Source organism: Xenopus tropicalis, chromosome 6, assembly GCF_000004195.4.
Source record: "Xenopus tropicalis strain Nigerian chromosome 6, UCB_Xtro_10.0, whole genome shotgun sequence".
NCBI classification, from domain to species: domain Eukaryota; kingdom Metazoa; phylum Chordata; class Amphibia; order Anura; family Pipidae; genus Xenopus; species Xenopus tropicalis.
This window is the reverse complement of record NC_030682.2, coordinates 121,487,398-121,508,149: the sequence shown is the minus strand read 5'-3', so window position 1 is coordinate 121,508,149 and position 20,752 is coordinate 121,487,398. Positions and strand designations below refer to the sequence as shown.

General features: G+C 37.3%; 1 protein-coding gene across 1 annotated transcript in view; it reads left to right on the top strand.

Moving 5' to 3' along the window:
- Positions 1-20,752, top strand: part of jph1 (junctophilin 1) — a gene marked incomplete at its 3' end in the record, with an annotated part of 50,263 nt that overhangs the window by 7,296 nt on the left and 22,215 nt on the right. Inside the window, 1 exon segment of the mRNA NM_001126752.1 lies at positions 10,104-10,857. Within this exon segment, the coding sequence (NP_001120224.1) occupies positions 10,104-10,857 (754 nt within the window).

Here is a 20,752-nt window from a genome sequence, read left to right as displayed (position 1 = left end):
ATTAGTAATAAAAAGTAACATTAAAATTAAAGCCTCAATGGTTTTTAGCTGAAGAATGCAAATAATTGAACTGAAAAGCTGGTAATAAAAGGGGCATTTTATAACTAAGTCAACATAATGGTGAACTAGCCCTAAAGGCTTTGAAAATAAGCTTACCTTAGATAAGCAATATGGCAGCTCCATTCAAGCTAGTGTTTCAATTAGGTTTCTTTCCCTTTACACTTTTCCTGTGCAGTTATAGTATAAAAGATGACCATAAGGTGTTCAACATTGTTTTTTTTTTTTTTTGTTAAAGTACAATGAATCTTTTCTTATAAATTTAGGGATTACGTTGAAATTATCTCAATATTTCTGATTCATGCAAGTCGCCTGGCTGCGTTCTTTGAATCTAACTAATTAAATCAGGCTGGCCCTTGCAGATAGATTTTCTAGAGGTCTGCCTGATTTTGTGCATAGTGCGCAAAGAGAGATGGTATGGGGGAATACTAGTAAGGTGTGCAGACTGAGCTAAATGCTATGATGCCCCAATGGGAGAGTGCTCCCAGCGTGGCCAGCCATTTTGGTCGCAAGCATGCACATAATAAGCAAGTTTTACAACCTGCTCTTAGGACTCACTACGAGCATTTTTTTTTTGTCCAAAATAGTATTGTTTCTCCCACTCATTTTTCTATGATAGCTGCCATTAACTTGTTTTGGACAGTCTACTACAGGTTTTTAAATGAAAGTTTAGACCTGATTGGCTGCTATTGGCAACTGCACTTTTGCATGTTTGTGTTATTAGCAGCAACAAAACTTCACTTTACTTTACTTTAATTTACTTCAGAAGTTTAATTACACTTTTGTTTCCCATATTGATTAAAATACTTCTCAAGCACAAAAAAATCTCAAGCACAACCATCTTTTCTTGAAAGGACTGACTTTCGGAATAACAGGTCCTTACCTATATAGGAATTCTTGGGACCTGGGGTTATCTGGATAAGGGATCTTTCTCTAATTTGGATCACCATACTTTGTCTACTACTACAAAAAAATTATGTAACCATCAAATAAATCCAACAGGATTCTTTTGCTTCCCTCAAGGATTAATTAGTTGGGATCAAGTACAAGGTACTGTTTTATTACGAAGAGAAAATAAATAATTTAAAAATCTGAATCACTTCTATATTTGACAGCCCTAGTTATAAGTTATGAAGTTTATTTGTTAGTGTCTGGTGATTAACAGACAAATATCTAGCTGACCTACCCAAAGGCACCTATTGATTTGTCTCTTCCGTATTCTATTAGCGTTGTTATGCAACATAAGCCTGCATAAATATATATTGAATTTAAGTGAACTTTGTCTTCCTTTTTAGATTTTTCTGCATACATTTTTTCTTTGATATTTTTTTTTTTTTTTAAACAAACCTCACATTGATCCATTTTGTCTGTATATCAAGATTAAAGGGGAAGTATCACTATTATAAAAGTAAAATCAGTTAGCTGGTGTGGATGTTCATTAAGGCAGTGGCAGGCAGCATGACTGGAGGCCTGTGGCACACTGGGCGCCTTAAAGTGTTTTTGGCCAACATTTTTTAGTACACAGAAAATTGTCCCCTCCCATTATGGTAAATGGCATTTGCCTTGTAACTCCTGCCAGACAGCTGCTACCTGAATTAGCCCTTATGCTTGGGCGTAAGTCCAGTAGCACTGCTGCTTATCAATAAAAATGTAGCAGTAGTCAGCTACCACATATCCGTGTTGTAACTAAACAGAAACAAACCCTTTACATTATACTTTATTTATCTCTCCTACTTTTCAGGAGCTTATAAACATACTTGGTTTCAACCAGTGTTCTGCTTTAAAGGACAAAGACATGTTAAAAAAAAAAATCACTGTGTGCTCTATGTGTCTTTACCCATATTAGTGTACTTGTTAACTCTTAAAATTGATCCTGTTTCTTAGCTAACTACACAGGAGTTAACCAGAATACAATTTTTCTCGTTTGCTCTCACATTGCAGGGTGTAGCTATTTATTGAAATGGTCTGCCAAAATAGGACTGAAACCTTATATTAAACACCAGCCCAGCAGAAAATGTCCTAAATATTTGTTCAGAGGTTGCAGTCTACCATTATATTCTCGCCATTTTCAAGTCTATAGCTTAGTAACCTTTTTTTTTTTTTCTTTGCTGAATAATTCTCCCTCACTGTAGGATGTATTATAAGCTTTATATTCCCTGTGTGCTCTAACTGAATGCTCCTTGTCAGCTTGGGAAAACTGGGAAATGTGTTTTTTTTTTTTTATTAACACACAAAGCTCTAGCAAATTTCACAGCACTGTACAATAAAAGGGTGTATACATCATATAAATTATATACATATATTTTTATATACATATATAATTATATGCCATTGTATTAGTATTAAAAAACGTACATTGAGTTTTAATTTAGTGACCATTGGCAGTTAATAAATAATATAATTGAGAAATCTCTTCAGATGGCAGCTTCATATTGTGAACAGGTTTTTGTGCCAGAGAATGTATAAAAATACAGTCATTAAGATATTAGAACATGCTACAGAATGTACTGAAATCTTAGCTAGTGACACGCTGTGTAGGAGGAATATCTGAATCTTGTTATGCTTGTTCTGATGCCAAAGGTTGTAAAAGTAGACGCCATGAGCGCTCACAAATGTAAGAAAACACCATTCTGTTATCTAATAAAAAATCTCCATTGATTATTGGCTTATGACTTTGTTAATGCAATACAATGGTTTATATTTCTCCAAATGGTTATATATTGCCTGGGTGGGTTGTTGGATACAGAAAACAATAAACTCCGCAGTCACAGGACTTGGCAAAAATGTAAAAAAAATCTTTTATTGTGCAGGATAAAACGTGAGTGCTGATTAATTGATATATACATAGTATAATTTTCCCCATGAATCCTTGGCATTTACCTGGACCAATGAATATACAGCAGGTCCCCATTATGGAAGGACCATTTATAAACTCCAGGTCCCAGACATTTAGGATAATAGATCTAACACCAGTACTTTTCAGAATATCTTGTTCATTTTTCTATCCCCATTGTGGACTTCTGTTTTAAATGATAGCATCTGATTCAATGTTCTTTTTCTACTAAACAATCTAAAAATGCATAATTATAGAGGAACTGAAGCAGTCAAAGAGCAATCGCCATTTCCTTTGTATAAATGCATTATGCTGCTTCCCACATAGGAGACCTTAACACAAACAGATGTTGTTGTGGAATTACTGGAGAATATGCCCTATGCCAAAGAAGTTTACATTTTCTATGACCTCCTTTCTGTTTTTGCCTTGATCAAACTTGTACTGTGGTTGCCAAAGTGTTAAGTTACAAGATCTTGTATGTTCCTTTGTTTAATTACTGTATGTTTATGTTGGCAACAATTTTTTTTGCCCTACATATCTACTCTTCAGCAGATTCAGGAAACTTTTTGCTGCCCATCTGTACTGGCAGTTGAACTTGGGACACCCACAAAGGTTCTAATTTTTCTCATATCATAATGTTACCTTAAAGTGGTTGTTCACCTTTGCGTTAACTTTTAGTATGATATAGAAAGCGCTATTCTAAGGCTGTTTGCAATTAGTGTTCATTTTTCATGATGTTACCATAAAGTGGTTTTTCACCTTTGCGTTCACTTTGATATAGAAAGCGCTATTCTAAGGCTGTTTGCAATTAGTGTTCATTTTTTATTGTTCGTTTTCTAAATATATAAAATGTAAAATGGTCTTAGGAATAATTTTATGGTTGGGGGGTCACCACAACATGAGGAACTGTATTAAAGGGTCACAGCATTAGGAAAGTTGAGAACCACTGTGCTAGTGGGAAGGCATAAAGGGTGCTTTGTTTTCCAAAGTTGGCTGAAGTTTCCTCCTGCAAGCTTTAACTGTGGGTAACTAATTTCCCTGTGGGCCATGGCCCTTAAAACTCATTTTTTGGATTTCTTTGTAGGATCTGCCTATTTTAGTCCCTTGGCGCACAAGAAGATTAGTCACATGCTACAAATTTCTTTTACTGTGGGCAACTAATCTCTTCCACAAGCAATGTTAATCGCTAGTGGGAAAACATATGCGTTGGGAGGCCACATTGTGGTGACTTTGGAAAGCCTAAAGAGGTGGCAGATAGGAAGATTAGTCACCCACGATAAATCTTCGCTACCACGGGTGACTAATCTCCCCGGAATACCATGCCACTGGCAAGAATGTAAATCGCTTGTGGGATGTCATACTCATTGCTTCTGTTTTCCGAAGTCGTCTGAAGTTGCCTGACAAGGAAACTTCGGAAGACAGACACATAAATGCCTTGATTAACATTCTTGCCAGTGGGTGGGATGGCATTTCGCGAAGATTAATCGCCCACGGTAGTGAACATTTATTGTGGGTGACTAATCTTCCTGTCCTCTCTAAGCTATGCATGTGTTTTCCCACCAGCGATTTACATTGTCGCCGGTGGGAAGGCCTTTGGAAGAGATTAGTTGCCTGCAGTAGAAGAGATTTCTTGCAGGCAACAAATCTCCTCATGTGTCAGGACCCTTATTCATAATTTATAAAGTGCTTGGTGTCGATTGACTTTCACACCCTGACTGCAAAATCAAATTTAGCAGTCGATACTTTCCTATTTAAATGCCTAACAATTGGTGATTCTGAATTTGCAAACTGCAATGATTTCCTTTAATTTGTAAGGGTTGCATCAGAATTTAGCAGGTTTTTAAGCCACCCTGTAATAGTGGAAGTTTGACATTAGTTTATGTAGAGGCTAGGTGTTTTGCTGCTTTCTGAAATAAGCAATAATGATAGCTTCAAAATTCAATAAATATCGGAAATGTCTACAGTATGGATCTTGGTGCAGACATTGGTAAATAAGGTAATAAGTGGTGCCTTTATTGTTTATCACAAAATGCTTAAAATAATAATGAGATATATATATACAGGTCCTTTTCAAAAAATTAGCATATTGTGATAAAGTTCATTATTTTCTGTAATGTACTGATAAACATTAGACTTTCATATATTTTAGATTCATTACACACAACTGAAGTAGTTCAAGCCTTTTCTTGTTTTAATATTGATGATTGTGGCATACAGCTCATGAAAACCCAAAATTCCTATCTCAAAAATTAGCATATCATGAAAAGGTTCTCTAAACGAGCTATTAACCTAATCATCTGAATCAACAAATTAACTCTAAAACCTTAAAAAGATTCCTGAGGCTTTTAAAAACTCCCAGCCTGGTTCATTACTCAAAACCGCAATCATGGGTAAGACTGCCGACCTGACTGCTGTCCAGAAGGCCATCATTGACACCCTCAAGCAAGAGGGTAAGACACAAAAAGAAATTTCTGAACAAATAGGCTGTTCCCAGAGTGCTGTATCAAGGCACCTCAGTGACTGGGCCCTGAGGAAGATTGTGGAGAAGGACCGATTCCTGACCTTGGGGGACCTGCGGAAGCAGTGGACTGAGTCTGGAGTAGAAACATCCAGAGTCACCGTGTACAGGCGCGTGCAGGAAATGGGCTACAGGTGCTGCATTCCCCAGGTCAAGCCACTTTTGAACCAGAAACAGCGGCAGAAGCGCCTGACCTGGGCTACAGAGAAGCAGCACTGGACTGTTGCTCAGTGGTCCAAAGTATGTCATTCGGAAATCAAGGTGCCAGAGTCTGGAGGAAGACTGGGGAGAGGGAAATGCCAAAATGCCTGAAGTCCAGTGTCAAGTACCCACAGTCAGTGATGGTCTGGGGTGCCATGTCAGCTGCTGGTGTTGGTCCACTGTGTTTTATCAAGGGCAGGGTCAATGCAGCTAGCTATCAGGAGATTTTGGAGCACTTCATGCTTCCATCTGCTGAAAAGCTTTATGGAGATGAAGATTTCATTTTTCAGCACGACCTGGCACCTGCTCACAGTGCCAAAACCACTGGTAAATGGTTTACTGCCCATGGTATTACTGTGCTCAATTGGCCTGCCAACTCTCCTGACCTGAACCCCATAGAGAATCTGTGGGATATTGTGAAGAGAAAGTTGAGAGACACAAGAGCCAACACTCTGGATGAGCTTAAGGCCGCTATTGAAGCATCCTGGGCCTCCATAACACCTGAGCAGTGCCACAGGCTGATTGCCTCCATGCCACGCCACATTGAAGCAGTCATTTCTGCAAAAGGATTCCCGACCAAGTATTGAGTGCATAACTGAACATAATTATTTGAAGGTTGACATTTTTTGTATTAAAAACACTTTTTTTTTATTGGGCGGATGAAATATGCTAATTTTTTGAGATAGGAATTTTGGGTTTTCATGAGCTGTATGCCACAATCATCAATATTAAAACAAGAAAAGGCTTGAACTACTTCAGTTGTGTGTAATGAATATATACTGTCTAAATCTCTATACTTTCAAAATTTGCAAATCATTCATTTGTCTATAGCAATTACATAAATAGTTACATAGTTATTTATGGCTGAGAAAAGACCATCGAGTTCAACACCTCCAAACAAACCTCAGTGCACATGTATACACCCACTCTTACTCTTTAAAATATATATACGAACATTAATTTTAGATTTTAGTATCACAGTAGTCTTTGATATTATGCTTGTTCAAGAAATAATCCAAACCCCTCTTATAGGCAGTACAGGTATGGGACCTGTTATCCAGAATGCTCGAGACCTAGGGTTTTCCAGATAAGGGCTCTTTCCGTAATTTGGATCTCCACAATTTAATTCTGGTAAAAATCATTTAATTGGGATAACAGGTTTCCTGATAAGGGATCCCATACCTGTGATAGAACCTGCCATTACAACATCACCTGACAGGGTATTTCACTACCTCACTGTCTTCACCCTGAAGTATCACCTACGCTAATTCAAATGAAAGTTCAGTTCCTCTGGTGCATTGATAGGGGAGGATTTTTTTTCCCCCATAAAAAACGATCTGGCTATAATCCCCTCTACTGTTCTTGTTAAATGTAATTATGTCCACTCGCAAGTGTCTTTTTTTTTTTTTCCAGAGAATACAACCCAAACCTTTCATAGTTAAGTCTTCCACCCCTTTTACCAGCATACTTTTCTTGCTGAGACCCACACTGACCTATCTATTCACTCACATACAGACCCATACTGACCTATCTTTCCACTCACATACAGACCCATACTGACCTATCTATACACTTACATACAGACCCACACTGACCTATCTATCCACTCACATACAGACCCATACTGACCTATCTATACACTCACATGCAGACCCATACTGACCTATCTATACACTTACATACAGACCCATACTGACCTATCTATACACTCACATACAGACCCATACTGACCTATCTATACACTTACATACAGACCCACACTGACCTATCTATCCACTCACATACAGACCCATGCCGACCTATCTGTACACTCACATACATGAACCACAAATACCAACATCAATACTACTAAGTAAGTTTTAGTATCACAATAGCCTTGGATATTATACTCCGTTCCTCCAATCTAAAGGGGTGGCCTCTGGAGCTCTGATCATTTTTATGGGAAAAAAGAACACCTCATCTGTCTATAATCCCTTCTAATGTAAAGAGTAATCGTGTCTCCTTGCAAGTGCCTTTTTTCCAGAGAAAACAACCCCAACTGTGACAGTCAAACCTCATAGTTTAAATCTTCCATTCCCTTTGCCAGTTTAGTTGCATGTCTCTGCACTCTCTCCAGCTCATTAAATCCTTCTTAAGGACTGGAGCCCAAAACTGCACTGCATACTCAAGGTGAGGCCTTACCAGGGACCTATAAAGAGGCAAAATTATGTTTTCATCCCTTAAGTTAATGCCCTTTTTATACAAGACAGCACTTTATTTGCTTTTGTAGCCACTGAATGACACTGTCTGGAATTAGATAACTTCTTATCTACAAAAGGATAAGCATACACTCAATACACTAACATTTAGTGTATAAATCACATTTATATTATTTGTACAAAAGTACATAACTTTGCACTTTTCAGCATTGAACCTTATTTTCCATTTTGCTGCCCAGTTTTCTAATTTGATCAAATCGCTCTGCAAAGTGAATCCAGATCATTAATAAACAAGTTAAAAAGCAAGGGTGCAAGGACTTACCCCTGCGGTACTCTACTAAAAACACTGGTCCATTGAGAAAATATACCATTTACCACCACTCATTTTAATCAATCCTTCAGCCAGTTCCAAGTCCAAATGTTATGTTCCAGGCCAATATTCCTTCATTTTAGCATTAACATTTTGTGCGGTGCTGTATCAAATGCTTTAGCAAAGTCCAAGTAGATGACACCCACTGCCATTCCAGCGTCGAGGTTGCTGCTCACCAACTCATTAAAGGCAATTAAATTAGTCTGGCAAGATCTGTTACGCATAAAACTATGATGGCACAAACTATTGTGTTTTACAATGTATTCAAGTATCCTATTCCTTATTACCCCTTCCAAAAGTTTTCTTACCACTGATGTCTGGCTGAAAACAGGAGTCCTTTTTGAATAACGGAAACACATTAGCAATCGACAGTCCCTCGACACCATGCCAAACCTGCCATTCTGAAAAATTAAGTGAAGAGGTTTGGCAATCACAGAGCTAAGCTTGTTTAATACCCTGGGATGAATACCCTCAGGTCCTGGACCTTTGTGTACCTTTACATTCTCAAGTCTCTTTTGAATTTCCTCCTGCGTGACCCATATATCAGTTAAATTATTAGAATTGGGTCTCTTCTTTTGTATAGACAGATGAAAATAAGAGTTCAGAATGTCTGCCTTTTTCCCTGTTCTGGCACAGTCTGCATGTCTAAAATGTTGTGTTTTAGTTACACCCTTATAGAGCTGTCTCTGCAACATAATCTCCAAAGGAGACCATGTTATATAAGATCACTGTTCCCAGACTAGAGAAATGGACTGTGCAATACTATCCTTTTGCTCATACTCACATGTACAGTAGCCTTTTGCAAGATATCTTCCTTTTTACAGTCTAGCTCTCCTAAGGGCTACTGGTTAATGTTGTATGTATGTGAATAATGAACCAGGCATGAAGCCTAGATATACAAGCTGAAAGTAGTACATATGCAAATTATATAATCTTTTTTTTTTTTTTTTTTTTTTTAAATAATTTGACTGGCATATTACTTTGTGGTGGGGTTAGGGGGTGATTAAAATGTAGGGTGGGTATATGGAAAAACATGCTAACAATGTACAGATAATCTACAATCTAGTGTCTGGTAACCACACCAAATATGCTTTTATTTCTAAATGCTACGTTGCCTTTTTAGGTTTATATGAATATGTATTACTTTGTCTGAAACAACCTCCTGCACCTAATGTAAAGGCTGAGGGGTAATAGCTTTAAATAGATTCACCAATGAGAATTTGACCTATTTGTGGTTGCATTTTGTCACTTAACTCCATTTTTGCATTTATGGCACTTTATGCCATAACAATCCTAGGTATACAATATAGGGCTAACTCTTAGGATATTTGTGATCAATGTTACTTGCAATGGTAATCAAAATTTCTGTTTGTCATACTTGTATTTATCAACAGGCCTGTAGATAAACCTTGCACTTCCCAATACCTTCATTTTTTTATACTAGCTCAATTATGCCTGGTGCACTGTAGCTATTAAGTGTACCATTAGGCCTTGATTGATAATGCTATGATTAAAGTGTCAGCTGGAAATTTTGCTAAGAAAGCTGGAATAACTTATTTTTTTTTAATATTTTAATTTTTTTTTCTCCCTAAATATATTAATATTGCATCCATGTTTTCTGCAATTGAGAGTAGCGGGTGGAAATATAGGCACTGTTTGCAGATTCTGTACACGTGTTAATAATGCACTTTTGGCACTGATACTGGTATGACTTGTTTTCTTTATCCAACACTGTGTTTATTCAGGCGAGTGGACAACAATATGCTTGCAAATGTCCCTAACCTTCTATAAAGGATGGTATGATGCCAGTTTCTTCAGTATGCACTTGCATGTTTGTTTAGTCAAAAACAATGTTTTTCATCTTATTCATTAAAAATCAAGTCCATGTAAAATCATTAACTGTATTTATGATTTTGCATTCTGCAGGTACGTACCAAGGACAATGGATGGGAGGAATGAGACACGGATATGGTGTGCGCCAGAGTGTTCCCTATGGCATGGCTACAGTCATTCATTCACCTCTTAGAACCTCTTTGTCTTCACTACGAAGTGAACAAAGCAATGGCACTGTGCTACATGATATAGGAGTAGACAGCCCAGTAGGATCACGGGGAGGTTTTGTCTTGAATTTTCACAGTGATTCTGAATTGATGACTGGTAAGAAAAAGGGCTTGTTTAGAAGAGGGTCACTTCTTGGTAGCATTAAACTAAGAAAATCTGACTCTAAGATCTCTATATCCAGCAAGCGCAGCTCGGTGAGGAGTGATGCAGCGATGAGTAGAATTAGTTCAAGTGATGCTAACTCAACTATTAGCTTTGGAGATGGAGATTGTGATTATTGTCCTGTGGAAGATCATGTTGATGCTACAACGACAGAAACCTATATGGGAGAGTGGAAGAATGACAAACGCACAGGGTTTGGTGTTAGTGAGCGCTCGAATGGTATGAAATATGAAGGTGAATGGCTAAATAACAGAAGACATGGCTATGGATGTACCATATTTCCAGATGGCACAAAAGAGGAAGGAAAGTATAAAAACAATGTCTTAGTCCGTGGAATAAGAAAGCAACTTATACCGATAAAGAACACAAAAACAAAGGAGAAAGTTGATCGAGCTATAGAGGGAGCTCAGCGGGCAGCAGCAGTGGCAAGGACAAAAGTAGAAATAGCAGTTTCAAGGTAGGTATCAGTCTAATATATTTCATACATTTGGCTAAAGAAATTATGTGCAGATCAGCACTTAAACATGCCCATTAAGTAATTTTGCGGCCTAAAGCACAAAAGCTTGTACAGTGCTGCTGACACTAAGCTGACAATTTTTTCTTTTTTAAGAAAGCCCACTCTGGGAAAAAATACCTCAACTAACAAGGCTTTTTTTACCCACGGGGTTTCCTTTGTGGTTGCTTGATCCAAAAGGCTTCATCAATCATAAATCTTGCCCCTAAGGAGAGGGTCTAGCAAGATCAGATATATTTTAGCATCGGGAACAACTAAGATGAAGCAATCTACTCTTCAGTTGGAACAGTAAGTACTTTGCATTTTAGCCTAACTGCTGATTTAGATTTCATTTTATATGGTACTCCTACAAAATATAATGGATAGCTTACAAATATATATGATCATTTGTCTTTCTGTGTTTTTAAAATGTTTAAATGGCAAATAGGCTATAATAGTGGTTGGATGAATTGTCAATTTTTGACTTTGTGTGTGAATTTCACTTGGCGCAGGAGGCTTTTTTCAGACCAGTCTACATCCTTACATTACATTGCATTTATGTCCTCAAATAAAATCTAGTCTAACAGTGTTTCTATGAGCTTATCAGTTGCTGTGGGGCTTCTTCCAGATTCCTTTGCAAACCACTGATTCAAGCCACAAGGGTATGACTTTATGACTCCAATTTTACCACCTGTGTGGCCAAATTTTACAGATCCAAAAATTCCATATCTGTCAGGTGTATTTAATACAAACGGGCTTATTATTCTGACAAGTGCTACGCTCACTAGAGAAAATAAGACAATTCTTAATATGCCTGGTGACAGAGCGTTTGCATTCTGTGTAGGGATAGGCTTTCTATAAAATAAGAGCTTAGAGAATGCTCTAAAAATAGTTCCATTGCCATGACCGAATTTAGGGTATGTGGCTGTCTAAACGTGTGACTTGTATCTGTCTATGACTGTTACCAGTCTTGTGAACATTAAAACGTTTCGATGATAGAAAATGCTATTTGGTTTTGTCGCTCATGCTTGAAATATGTTTGGATACATTTGGAGGAATAATTGTTTAGGATTTCTTAAAGGACACAAAAAGGCTAATTGCTAACTTTGGTTCTGGGCCACTGCTCCTGTTTGGGAACAATTGCACCACTCTTGAATAATGGCTATTAACAATACTACTAAATAACACTAAATATGCACTGATATGTTCATGTTGTATAATATGTTACATTTTATAGTATATTATATTCACATTTTACATAAGACATTCAGGTCTCCTGTGGCTGGCAAGTGAAACACAAGGCCTCAAGTCAGAAAGATGCAGTTATTGCAAGTTCTGCTATTGATGTTTCTAAACTATAGAAAGCTGCATAGTGGCAAATAATTACTACTGCTCACAGCACAATGTTGATTTGTTCTTGTTAAAATGTCTGAAGTACTGATTTAACCTGCTCTATATTATTAATGTAATGTAACCTGTAAAGTACTGGAAGTGCAGATAAGTTAAAATGTTCAGTGTTCTTGCTTCATTTTTTTTTTTTTTTTTTTGCTGCTGCATTTTTTGTGGGCAAATGAACAAACAACCTCTGCAAAATATAAACTGTTTTATTTTACTGACTGGTCATTGCATTTTTTAAAAGGTACACAGTTTTATTTCTGGTCTGCACGAGTTGGTGCACTCTAAATTCCTTCCTCCTCATTTCCTGTATCAACCCAGTCAATGTGTGACATCTCAGGCATGTGTAGAGCTGGCATCGGGCAACCTGAACATGCACAAAATATGCAGCCATTTGGAAGCAGTTAGGAGTTCCAAGCACTCTTTGCTAGAGAAGAATAATATGGAGCTCCCGTCCTGTACTTAGAAAACAGACATTCATAATAACTGTCTTATTAAAGTGATGCTGACACCATAAAGCTACTCTTTAAAATATTAACGTACATTACAAGTTACCTATAGGTCATGTTGATTGTTTTGTCATGTTGGATGTAGTTCTGCTTTTGTAAGTAATCGTTACTGGAAGTTCCCAAACCTGACTGTCCCTTCTCAGCCTGTCTGTTATAGCTTTATAGAGGAATATGGGATGTCTGATAGGTAACATCGGGCAAATACTTTTAAGGCAAAGTTATATTATCGTTATAATTATTGTTGACTGTAGGATAGTAAACATGCCTTGACTGATCAATTGTTTTTAATTGATTTAGCTACACTTGAATGGCCACCTTTCCCTGATCTGTTCATTCATTCATGTCTGAACGTACAACTGTGGAAGAAAAAATTTGTAAGTGATACTCAGCGCTATAGGTGTCCTCGTGCTTAATTACTTTCAGTCTTCAATGTAGACAATAAACGTAGTGCTCAAATCTCCTGCTGCTTCCTCCAAAGAAAATACCCCTCATAAATGGGTATTAAAACATGTGGTTCTGCACATGAACGTACAACTGTACTTCAAGACAAGTCTAGTGGACCAATGGCTCCTGCACCTCTTACTGAGGGTCACAAGCTGGCCATTTGTTTATTTTCAGCCACATTCTAGCTTGAGCAATTGCAACTAATTTTAATCAGTCAAAATGACAGACCAAAATACCCACAAATAGAAACCCTGGCTGATGCAACGTGGTGGCCAAAAAGACTGTTCCAAGTGAGGCCAGCTTTATTCTTAGACTTACACAGGTTTATTTATATCATAACAGTCAGCATGATTTCCACCCCCAAACTTTTTGACAACTTGAATGTGTTTTTGTCTTCCACAATATGGTGCACTAAAATGCTCTGCCTAGGCTCTAACTAGGCTAGCTGAATATTGTTCTATTAGCCTCTAATGGGCTTTTGAAAGGCTAGCTGCTAGCTTATGCAGATGCTTTATTAAGAACCAGCATACACCTTGCATTGCTGACTGCAATTGCCTAGAAATTTACTTGAAAATTGTAAATGTCATACATGATATATTGTTAGTACAAGTATGGAACCTGTTATCCAGAATGCTCGGGACCTGGGGTTCTCTGTAATTTAGATCTCCATAACTTAAGTCTGTTAAAAATCATTTATGTATTGAATAAACCCAATAGGCTTGTTTTGCCTCCACCAAGGATTCATTATATCTTAGTTGGGATCAAGTTCAGTTTTATAATTACAGAGGAAAATGAAATCATTTTAAAAAATTAGGTGGCCGTACACAGTAAGATCCACTCGTTTGGTGAGGTCGGCCAATGAGCCCAATATGCCCACCGAGGGCCAAACAATTAAAACAAAACGAATTAACAAATTAAAAAACAAATTAAAACGGCAGGCATAGGTGGATCTGCAGCCTTCCCGGTCGGATAGGCCTGTTGGGGATGCACATACACAGGCAGATAAGCTGCCGAATCAGTCTAAAGGTCCTGAATCAGCAGGTAAATCTGCCCGTGTGTGGCCACCTTTACTGTAAATGAATGAAACAATGAATTACAGGCACTTCAATAATACTAAAATGTATAAATTACATCATCATCATCAAAAAAAAAAAACTGTATAATAGAATGAACAGGTTCCCTCTTTTTAGGCATATAACATGACAGCATTTTTATTTTATTTTTTTTAGCCAGTAATCCTACTTTTACTGCATTTTTGCCCTGTTGATAAGTCATTTTTGGAGTGCCTTCATCATTCCCAGGGATTTACAGAAAAATCCCTGAATTTACATTTATATCATGTTAACATTGTTCCCAGAGTAGTGTAAAATCAAGGTTTTTTTGTAGTCTGTTTTGGGCATAAAATTTTCCTTTATTATGTTATAAAATGTGATGTATATATGAACGTGCCTTCTGTGTGTGTTAATCTACGTCTTATTTTTTTTGCCATTATTTTAATGGAAACTTAATGGACACCACTGGTGTGTATTCTCCCTCCCATGCATGCATATATCCCTGTTTTACTGTATATTTTGTTATATAATCCCTCTTGAGTCTTGGCATTACTGGTAATTATAAGCAGTACCTTTGTTCTTTAGAAACCTACTTTAAATTGTTTACAGGGGCATGTAGCAAATGATGAGCTTCCCTTCCCCGCCCCCATTTTTAAGAGATGCATTGTTGCTATGGAAATTGTGCTTTCCATCTCATCAGCTATAACCTGGTTTTCCACATCAACAGAATTGCTACGAGCAAAGAATGATATTTACTCTGTGAAAAATAATTTATACATGAACATGTACATATTTTTTGAGTAAATGAACATATTAATACTTTTGATACAATCCTTAACTGTTTTGCAAAACATAACTTTTTTTTAGATACTTTAAGTAACCTTAAATTATATTTGATTTTTTTATGACAAAATAAATAGCTTTAAGCCTGGTTTATAGTAGCAGCTTTGTTAAACCGACTTGTTCCAGAGTCACAAGGATTACAACTGGCTCATCTGTGGAGCTGACTTTCACCTTAAGATTCAGATGGAGTTGCAGATGATTTTGAAGATTATATTTGCCCTAATTCCAACTGGTTACCTTCCATCGGAATAAATATAATATATATTAGTGTTGGCGAGTGTCTATGCCAATAAACTCCAACTTACCAAGGCCTAGTTTTTTTTTTTTTATTCCTTTGCCAAATTCTTTGCCCTCTGCAGGTCACCAGGTTTAAAGCACAAGCTCTATATTTTCATAATATGATTTTTCACCATCTGAAATATACCCTTTTGTGCCAGGCCTTCTTTTAAGCTTTGCATATTTTTTCCCCCTCTTTCCTCTTTTTTTTCTTTTTCTTAATTGTCTCCCGAATTTCCCTGCCTGATAATCTCCTTCTTTACAACAAACAAGCTGGAGGCATTAATTATCAGCCTAGGAGCCCATGTTATATCATTGGGACATGGGGTCCAACATGTCAGAGGAGCAGCATAACCAAGTTTGCTCATTGAGTAATTGGAAAAATATCATAAAACCATGCCATGACTGGTATTTCCCTCTAATGAGCTCAGTTTCAGCAAGAACATATAAGGGTTTAGGCTAATTGCATATGTGACATTTTGACTACAACAGCACTAAAAGTGCCTCTCTTTGCTGGCAACTGCATCCCATTCATGTAAATACAAAGTGCAATGCCTTTGGCAGGCGCTGTCAGACAGGGATCACTTGGAAAAATGCATTTGGCACCTTAAGCAACCAGACAGTGCCAGCCTTTGGCATGCAAGGTTCTTTAAAGCAAGACACGGGAGGGACACTTTCTTCTTACCACAGTTGAAGCAGTTTATTGAGATGTCCAGCACTTGGTTGTACATTGTATGCCCGACAGGCTAAAATGGCTACTGTGCATGGTAGTGGGCCCTTTCACACTATAACTGCAGCCCATAGAAATACCACAAGTACAAGTCTGCAAGTCCATTGTCTGCAAATGTCCTATACAGGAGAATGGGAGAACCTGCTTTGACTGCCACCATTCTTCCTGCGGGCACCACTGCAGTCAAAACATCTCAGGGGTCATTGCCTTACATTTCATTAAATGTACTTAGTGGAAATGCACTCCTGTAAAGTTGTGCTTGGTAGTACAGGTATGGGATCCCTTATCCGGAAACCCATTATCCAGAAAGCTCCAAATTACGGAAAGCCTGTCTCCCATAGACTCTATTTTAATCAAATAATTCAGAATTTTAAAATTGATTTCCTTTTTCTCTGTAATAATAAAACAGTACCTGTACTTGATCCCAACTAAGATATAAATAATCCTTATTGGATGCAAAACAATCCTATTTGGTTTAATTAATGGTTTATTGATTGTTTGGAGATCCAAATTATGGAAAGACCCCTTATCTGGAATACCCTTGGTCCCGAGCATTCTGGATAATGGGTCCTATACCAGCCCTTCTTGCCCTCAGTTCCAAATTGAGCACTGCTGCACCTGTTGACGTAGGGGAACCCTGGAGCTACCACCACCTTCTGAGCAGGCAGTAACTCCAGGGGCCCCCCTTGCACCCAGCATCAGCAGTACAGTTGCACCTAAAAAATTAGCCGCAGACATCACTCGAATAGCGTACACTGGAAATTACCACATGTGAATTTCTGCATAAATGCACCCTATTTGCGATGAAATGTGTGCATAGCTTTCATTTTGGTGAGTCGGACGCTTTGCCCCCTTACAACGGCAATGATGCTTGAATTCTGGGGGAAAATGCATTGTGTGAAAAGGGCAATGGAGCTGGAAATTGCACTTTGCTCACTGCACTTGTGGACATAAATGAAACCTCTCATGTGCCAAACACAAGAGCATTTTGCCGTTCCTCTGTAGTAACATGCAATAAACACACAAAAGCTTGTTCATCCTATATATTTTGTTTAGATTGTTCCTTTACTGACTGAACATTCTTTACTAATCAATCCTCAGGAGCCTTGACTGCAGCCTGAACCACATTCATTTTCACTGTGGGGTGGGGTTAACTGCTGATTCTAGACTATTTATTAAATGAGCTAGTTAATTTGCCATGACAGGTCCCTTTCTGGAAAGCAGAATATATCGGTGTCTGATGATCTGTTGGATACGACAAAGTGCATTAGAAAGATGGAAGCACCAGATCCAAAATTTAATTCGAAATTTGCTGAATACCAGTACTTTTTTTTTTTTTTTTTAGAGAATTTAGCCAAATCCCAATCTAAACTTTACAGCCTCAAATATACCAATTTTTTGTTCACAGATATTACATTTTTAATATACAGATTTTGTTTGATATTTGGATGAATGATGCATGGAAGATTCAATATAATGGATTTGGTACATCTAATTATAAATATGTTTGGAAGCACAGCATCTCTGTGCACAAGTTAATAGTTGCTCAGTGTCACCTCTAGGCTGAGTTCAGATATATATAGTATAGGGTCATTTTAATAGGCGCTTTAATGTGGAACATCTCTTGTTGGCTCTCTAGAGGGTAATTTTTATTGTTTGTTTTGTTTGTAAGGATGACCCAGCCTGACCCAATCAATTTTTCTCCAGTATAGTCCTTTAATTGCTGGTTGCACTGCTTTATTCATTGTGTGGGCTTTTCCCTTTTGCTAGTAAGTATTATGTAGAAGTGTGCAGTTATATTTATAATAACTCTCCAAAGATTGTGTATGTAGGCATGAGTGCAAGCCCAAGCTTTTTCTCAATGAAGGTCCAAATGAGGTTTTAAAAGGAAAACATGAGGGGGAGCAGGCATCAATATATGATTGACAGCTCAGATTTCTAAACAAATTTATTACAGGTATGGATGTTTTAATAAAACAAAACCAGATTGGGTTTAATGTTTCATTTGCAAAAGACTATTCTTATACAGCTTTTTATGTGTGGGTGACCGGTCCCCTTTAAAGAGGGAATGCAAGATGTCAGAGTGCACACCTCATCAAAACAACAATAAAAATAGAGGTGCAGAATAATGGAGAAAACCCATTCAGCAACTCCAAAAATAATCACAAAAGCAAAAAGTATCTGCACACTCAAAAAAAATACAAAGGAAAATTTTTTTATTTGTTACAAAAGCATAGAAAATATAGCCCAACGCGTTTCAACCCAATAAAGGGTCTTCATCAGGGGAAAAAAAAGTTAAAAAAGAAGGACACATAGAGACTTATTTATCAACAATTGAACTACAGGTATGGAATCATTATCTGGAAACCTGCTATCGAGAAAGCTTTGAATTACGGGATGGTCATCTCCCATAGACTCCATTTTAATCAAATAATTCAAAGTTTTAAACATATTTCCTTTTTCTCAGTGATAATAAAACAGGAACTTTTTAGAAGGTTTGAAGTATAGAGGCCCAACTTACAGAAATACCCCTTATCTGGAAAACCCCTGGTCCAAAGCATTCTGGATACCAGGTTCCATCCCTGTACTTCAATATATACTTGTAATCAAAATTATCGGAGAGTCGGAAAAATATTAACTGGACACATTTATCAAATTCAAGACCTGTTTCAATCCAGCAGAATATGTTTGACTGATTTGAGCGTAAAATAACCCCATTGTGCTCTTTAAGGTAATGGTACTCAGCTCTATTTGAGTTCAGATTGACATTTTGGCTAACGAGAAGGATGCTTATAGCACTCCCCACAAATTCAATCTTGTCTGCGTCTGTTAGAAGTGCCTGCAGGGTGTGTCCTGATGAGTGACTAGTGCAATTTTTTATTATGTTAATAATTACTTTAGAAATTGACTTCAGTCTAATTTCTGGTTCTCACTACTTCTTTTTTTAAGTTTCATATTTGTACAGGTATGGGATCCCTTATCCGGAAACCCATTATCCAGAAATGTCTAAATTACACAAAGCCCATCTCACAGCATACAGCTAAAAAAACATGTTTGCTGAAACTGAATTGTGAAATTTACATTAGTAAATTAGTGGGCTGGTAATACATTTATCAGCTGCTTTAGGACCAGGTAGTGCTAAAGTCAAACTGGCTTCATGTTCCTGTTTAATGCTTTTAATAACAAAAATCATAGATACTTTTTGCCTGTGGTTTTAATAATGAAATATGTTCAGCACATGCCCTATTTATTGAGCTTATGTTGAAAAAGGGCTTTTTAAGAAGGGGTTGCAATATTCTGATTAATACTGACAAGCAGATCTGTGACACAAATCTGGTATATTGCTTTCTAAATAGCAAATTTGCTGTTTCATTAAGTTAATTAGAGCAGAGTAATTACGCCATTTTTAAATACACAATAAAAATAAGAGGAACATTATTACTGATTGCCAAGCACAGTATGTCTGGGCTAGTGTGTTGGGTTCCTGCTAGGCTGGACAGGCCACCTACTATCCCTAATTATAACAGTGAACTACAGCAAAACTAAGCCTTTCCAGGTGTGTTAAGCTCTAATGCAGTATTTATGATCTGGTGGCATATAACATAAATTGGCTCTGCAATGGCCAGTTCTCCTAGGTTCACTCTCATAAATGTCTCTGTGAGGCAGTGCCTAAGTAGCTCACAATTTGCTATGAATTAGACCATGTTTGATAATAAAAAATCACAGATCAGTATTTCATGTAGCTTTGTGCGTCTAATTAGTACACTGAAGATTATTGCGCAGCTATTTTAGCCACAAAAAAAGTCTTCTTTCTATTTTTACAAGAGCAGATAGATCAAAAACAAAACAAAACTAGAACAAAAACAACATTGTATGTACAGTGTAAAAATATTGCACCACATTATTTCAAGAATAAAAAAAAAATATTTTTTAAGAAATACTGGAATCGTGTGATTAGGAATTCTCTTGAATTGTACTTGCAATTATCCTTTCTACGTAATGCTCTCTGTATATAACTGGGGGCCTTAGGGCTGTGGCCACAGGACCTGCCAAACAGCAGTGTTCTAGTCAAGGCTGAATTACAGTTGACTGACAGTAGCACTGTCATAGAAGCAAAAGAAAAGAAAGGAAATTACTATTCGTTCATTTCCAGTGCAAATGTAGAACTAATGGTAAATGGGGTAATTAAGTCTACACTCGTTTCGTTACCACAGTAATAAATGGATCCTCATATTAAAAATGTTCAGTATACTTATCTTAATCTTTAGTTCCCATGCCTGGAGCACTACAGGAAATGCTTTGGCTGCGTACCAGATTGTGGTGTAGTGCAGAGAAGATTCCACACATCAATTAAGGTTAGGTGATGCTAAAACCTCACATACTGCAGATTCTTATTTTTAAACATGCTTGGGGCAGCGGGGGTGAAGGTTCTGGCATAAAAAAATTAAATAAGAATGACGCTATTTGCTTTGCGCCTGGTCACACCAACTCTTTATAATAGTTATCAGGGAAGAAACCATTGCTTCATGTCTAAAAATATATAGGGAATGCACCAAATCTAGTATTTTAGGATTCAGCCAAACTCAAGATTTGGCCTAATCTGAACCCTA